The sequence below is a fragment of the Pinus tabuliformis genome, chromosome 5_2 (genome assembly GCF_031772625.1).
Source record: "Pinus tabuliformis cultivar Carrire ecotype Pingquan chromosome 5_2, CPIR1, whole genome shotgun sequence".
Lineage (NCBI taxonomy): Eukaryota > Viridiplantae > Streptophyta > Pinopsida > Pinales > Pinaceae > Pinus > Pinus tabuliformis.
In genome coordinates this window covers 671,662,580-671,666,695 of record NC_142306.1, presented here as the reverse complement: position 1 = coordinate 671,666,695, position 4,116 = coordinate 671,662,580, and the positions used below count along the sequence as shown (strand labels likewise).

General features: G+C 36.5%; 1 protein-coding gene across 1 annotated transcript; it reads right to left on the bottom strand.

Moving 5' to 3' along the window:
- Positions 1-643: 643 nt before the first annotated feature.
- On the bottom strand, positions 644-1,883 carry LOC149160880 (expansin-A2-like). The gene is made up of 3 exons (XM_089436811.1): positions 1,613-1,883; positions 1,197-1,509; positions 644-1,089 (listed from the first exon to the last, which is right to left on the bottom strand). Exons 1-3 carry the CDS (start codon positions 1,764-1,766, stop codon positions 786-788), a joined length of 771 nt encoding a protein of 256 aa, XP_089292937.1. The 5' UTR covers positions 1,767-1,883; the 3' UTR covers positions 644-785.
- Between the last annotated feature and the right edge of the window lie 2,233 nt (positions 1,884-4,116).

The window sequence follows — 4,116 nt, the reverse complement described above, 5'->3', positions numbered from 1 at the left end:
AGTAACAGCACGTAAACAAATGAATGGAGGGTAGAGAAAGGGTGAGCGCTATTTCCCTCATATGTCAGAAGGCATTTATAATGCTATAGAAGTGGAAATAGAAATTGCTTATAAAAGTGGAAATAGAAATTACCTAAATTACCCGCGCTTAATCTATTGAGCAGTACGTATTCCCCCGATATACAATACAGGATCAAATCCCCGCGTCTCAATCTGGTGCAAATACAAAATCTTTCTGACATTTATATTCGGAGCCTTTCAAATTTCCATGGAATCAATTAATTCGAAATGTAAGACTGCCTACTTAAAGCAGTGACAACGGGTATTTAATAAGTGAGTGGCTGATTATTTTTATTGGCGCATCGGTGCTATAACCGTCGTGTTGTTGCATGAAAGATGTTCAGAGGCCTGATTCAATTTACCTTAAGGGGTGGATGGAATAAAATACATGGAATAAACTACATGTTCAAGTCCTGCTCCTATATAGCCACAGACTTCATATTGTTTTGAATCTAATCTTAAAGGCGATACATAGCCGTTTTGGTTCGCCGATATAAGCAGAAATTGCATTAAGCAGAACAATTATTTCAAGAGTTCTGTTAAGACAGTAAAGTTACAGTGAGAGCTGTAACCAAGCAGAGTGAGGACTACACAATCAATCAATATATAGAGTAGAATTCATGAATCACATAAAAGTGATAACGAGGGGGAGAGGGTGTCCACTGTTCGAATCACCACATCATCCCAATTGATGGCTATATAGAGTCAATTGACTTTGGCTATCCTTAGACTTGGCATCCTTCGAATGTCTGGCCGAATTGCCAGCTTGAAGGAGCGGCGTTATATGAAACAAATGTCTTACCATCGCTGGTGGTCACTTGGAACGAAAGGCTCTGGCCGTTGAGGTACGAATTGCTTTGCCAGTTCTGTCCCCAGTTGCGTGACATGGGCTGCCAACCAGTGCTTGACCCTTTTATGGAAACGGCGTGGACATCTCCAGGTCCTCCAACATTTGTGATGAGCACGAGGTTGAAATATGAGTGGCCATTCACGGTGAAACGAATTCCTCCCTTCCTCACGCAGGGGACCCTGCATTGCCAGCCCCCTAGAAATTAGTATAGAGAGAGAGTACTGAGGAAATTGGAATGCGAACTTGAATTCAAATTGGTTACGCCAATTATGGGGCAAAGAAATACCTTCTGTAGAGGATAGGGACGATCCCCCCCTTGTACTTCGCGATCTGCTGAAAAGCGGGCTCCGCCATATCGAAATGCTGCAGCGGTGGGTTGCACCATCCACCGTTGTCGTTGGAGAGAGCGTTGTTTGGCGGGCAGAAGTTAGTAGCCGTAACCGTGACAGTCCCCGGCAAACACCATTGGGGATCGTCATTGCATTGCATTTCATAGCAGGCTCCGCAGCTGAGTCCATCGTTGAAAAGCGCAGTGCTCAAAGCAGCAGTGTTGGTTCCATAGCCTTGGCTGTTAAGATTACCGTACCCACACGCCCCTCCTGATTCAAGTTCCAAAACAACCAAATCAGTTCGTAAATTCATAAAAAAAACAGTGTAGCATATATGAAATACAGAAAAAGTTATATGGTTGCCGAAGTTTACCCATTGTCCCAGAAGCATCACTGCCACCATAGAAAGTTGCATGAGCTGATTCCCAGTCTCCATATCCATGAGCTCCAGTTATCAACCAGATAATTGTTGACATTGAGACCAATGCAATGCTCTTCACCCGTGCCATCGATCTCATGCTTACCATATTAAGCCAATCAGAACCGCGCTACTCTGAAAATCAAGGAGATCAGAAGTAATGATGATAACAGACGAAAGCGGGGGGCTTGTTTGTTTGCATTTGAAATTTGAGGATTGTGCAGTCTATATATAGACGTATCATTCCTATCCTTCAAACAGCTGCAGCATTCAAGAATTTCTGTTTCTGGCCGTGGTTTCATCGTAAATTGATGTTTGAACAAAAATGTGCATTGTTTACTAAGCGGCACATGGGACGTGACGCTCGCTAGGCCTGCGGCACATGGTTGGGCAATTATGTAATGGTCGACATTGATGCAAGCCAAGAGAAAGGAGGTGGGCCTCTAGAAAAGGATATTTGGCCGTTCCATGTGATGAGGGGTCACGCCTGTCGCTTTTGCAAGGTTAACTGTAACTCGAATCGCATATTCAGAAATACAATGCTAAGGATCTCTGTATTTAATTATTTCTGTCCTTTAGTGTGAATGGATTGGTTCGTTTGGTGCATGGAGGATGAACTACCTGACACGCCGGCCCATGTGCTGCAACCTTGTGGAACTTATCTTCTGATTCCCGGTACATTCAGGTTCCCGAGAAAATAGTTAACATATATGCTCGCAGATTACGACAAAAAATGTAAGACGATGAGGTGTTGCAGTTTATCTACAAAGAGGGGAAACTTATGAAAACTACATCAACGGAAATGAATAGTTGGTGGTATGTAAGACATAGGCTTTCAGTTTTGTTAGATGTATAGTGTTTCGAGAGATTCTTTAGCTACATAAAAGTAGTTATAAGGTTACAAAATTGAATTATTTTATGTTTTGATATTTTTGGGAATTTCATTATATCATTTTTTTTTACATTAATTATAATTTAATTTATTTAATGCTTTTTAATATATATATATATATATAATGGAAATGTTTTAGAATTTTTTTATAATATTAAATTTATTTATATATTTAAAATTTTATGTTAAATAATAAATAAAAAACTATATTGCCTAAATTCAAAAAACTTAAAACAATTAAACTATAAAAACAAATCATCTAAATTCAAAAAACAAAAAGCTTAAAATAATTAAACTATATTATTATTATTTTAATCATTTAAAATGTGTATTTGAAAATTTCCCAAACACTCTAATTTAAATCTACAAGCAGTTGTCTAACACAGTTAAAACAATTAAACTATAAAAACAAATCATCTAAATTCAAAAAACAAAAAAACTTAAAATAATTAAACTATATTATTATTATTTTAATCATTTAAAATGTATTTAAACAAATTTATAGTATTTGAAAATTTCCCAACACTCTAATTTAAATCTACAAGCAAGCAGTTATCTAACAAGACTGTTTTTTTCCGCGAAGTTATCTAACAAGACTGTTTTTTTCCGCGAAAGTTATAGAAATTCTGGCCATATTTTTAGAAAATTTTGTGGGGATTTATATAAATCCAAGTTATAGTTGTTAAATTTCAAAATTTTAAGTACCTTAAACCATTTCCACTGTCAAAAATATGATTCAAACACTACCTTTACAATTTTTTTTTGGCCTAAATTCAAACCAGTTTTAACTGTCATGACAATTCATCCCCCTTGATAAACAACTCCAATTTACAATTCTAACTATTTATTTTTATCAAACCGAGAACTATTTATTTTTATGAAACCGAGAAGATGCGGAGAACAGAACAGAATAAGCTTAAATTTGTTGGATATGGACCAGGAACCTATACCTCATTATTCCTTTTGGTAAGAGTGTTGGTCAGTCCATTTGATGAGCAACGTGGAAGCGGCTATAGTCACACAGCGAAGAGAACGATGACATTAAATTTTAGAGAATCAATGGGTGTGAGGTGAACAAGGGAGGCAATAAATGAAAGAGGTTTTTCTTGTGAACTATACATTTTCTTGTGCCATTAAAGTTGTAGAAAATGTTTGGCTGTGAGGTGAATAAGAGTCGCAATAAATGAAGCGGAATCCATGTGAACTAATTCTACATTTACTTGCGCGATGAAAAGAAGCACTTCATGTTATTCTGTCTTATATCAAATACGAGAATGAGTCAATTTATTAAGTTGTTGTGTGCACACCAATCGAAGTACATCGATCAGAGGAGTCATATGACTTTCTCCATTAGTAGAATTTGTGAAGGGTGGTATTGTGCATGATAATTTATTGGTAGACAAGTTGGATATCTACATCATACTAATTGTTATTCTATGCAATCAAAATAGATTTTTGAAAATAAAAATAATATAGGTTTTTGTTATATTGAATTTCAAAATAGATTTTTGAAAATAAAAATAATATATTTTTTGTTACATGGGAGGAGAGCTTTGATCGTGGTTTG

Coding starts and splice junctions, on each gene's coding strand:
- LOC149160880 (XM_089436811.1), bottom strand. CDS start 1,766: ATGGTAAGCATGAGATCGATGGCACGGGTGAAGAGCATTGCATTGGTC. Junction 1,510..1,612: donor TGATGCTTCTGGGACAATGG/GTAAACTTCGGC, acceptor AACTTGAATCAG/GAGGGGCGTGTGGGTACGGT. Junction 1,090..1,196: donor GTCCCTATCCTCTACAGAAG/GTATTTCTTTGC, acceptor CTGGCAATGCAG/GGTCCCCTGCGTGAGGAAGG.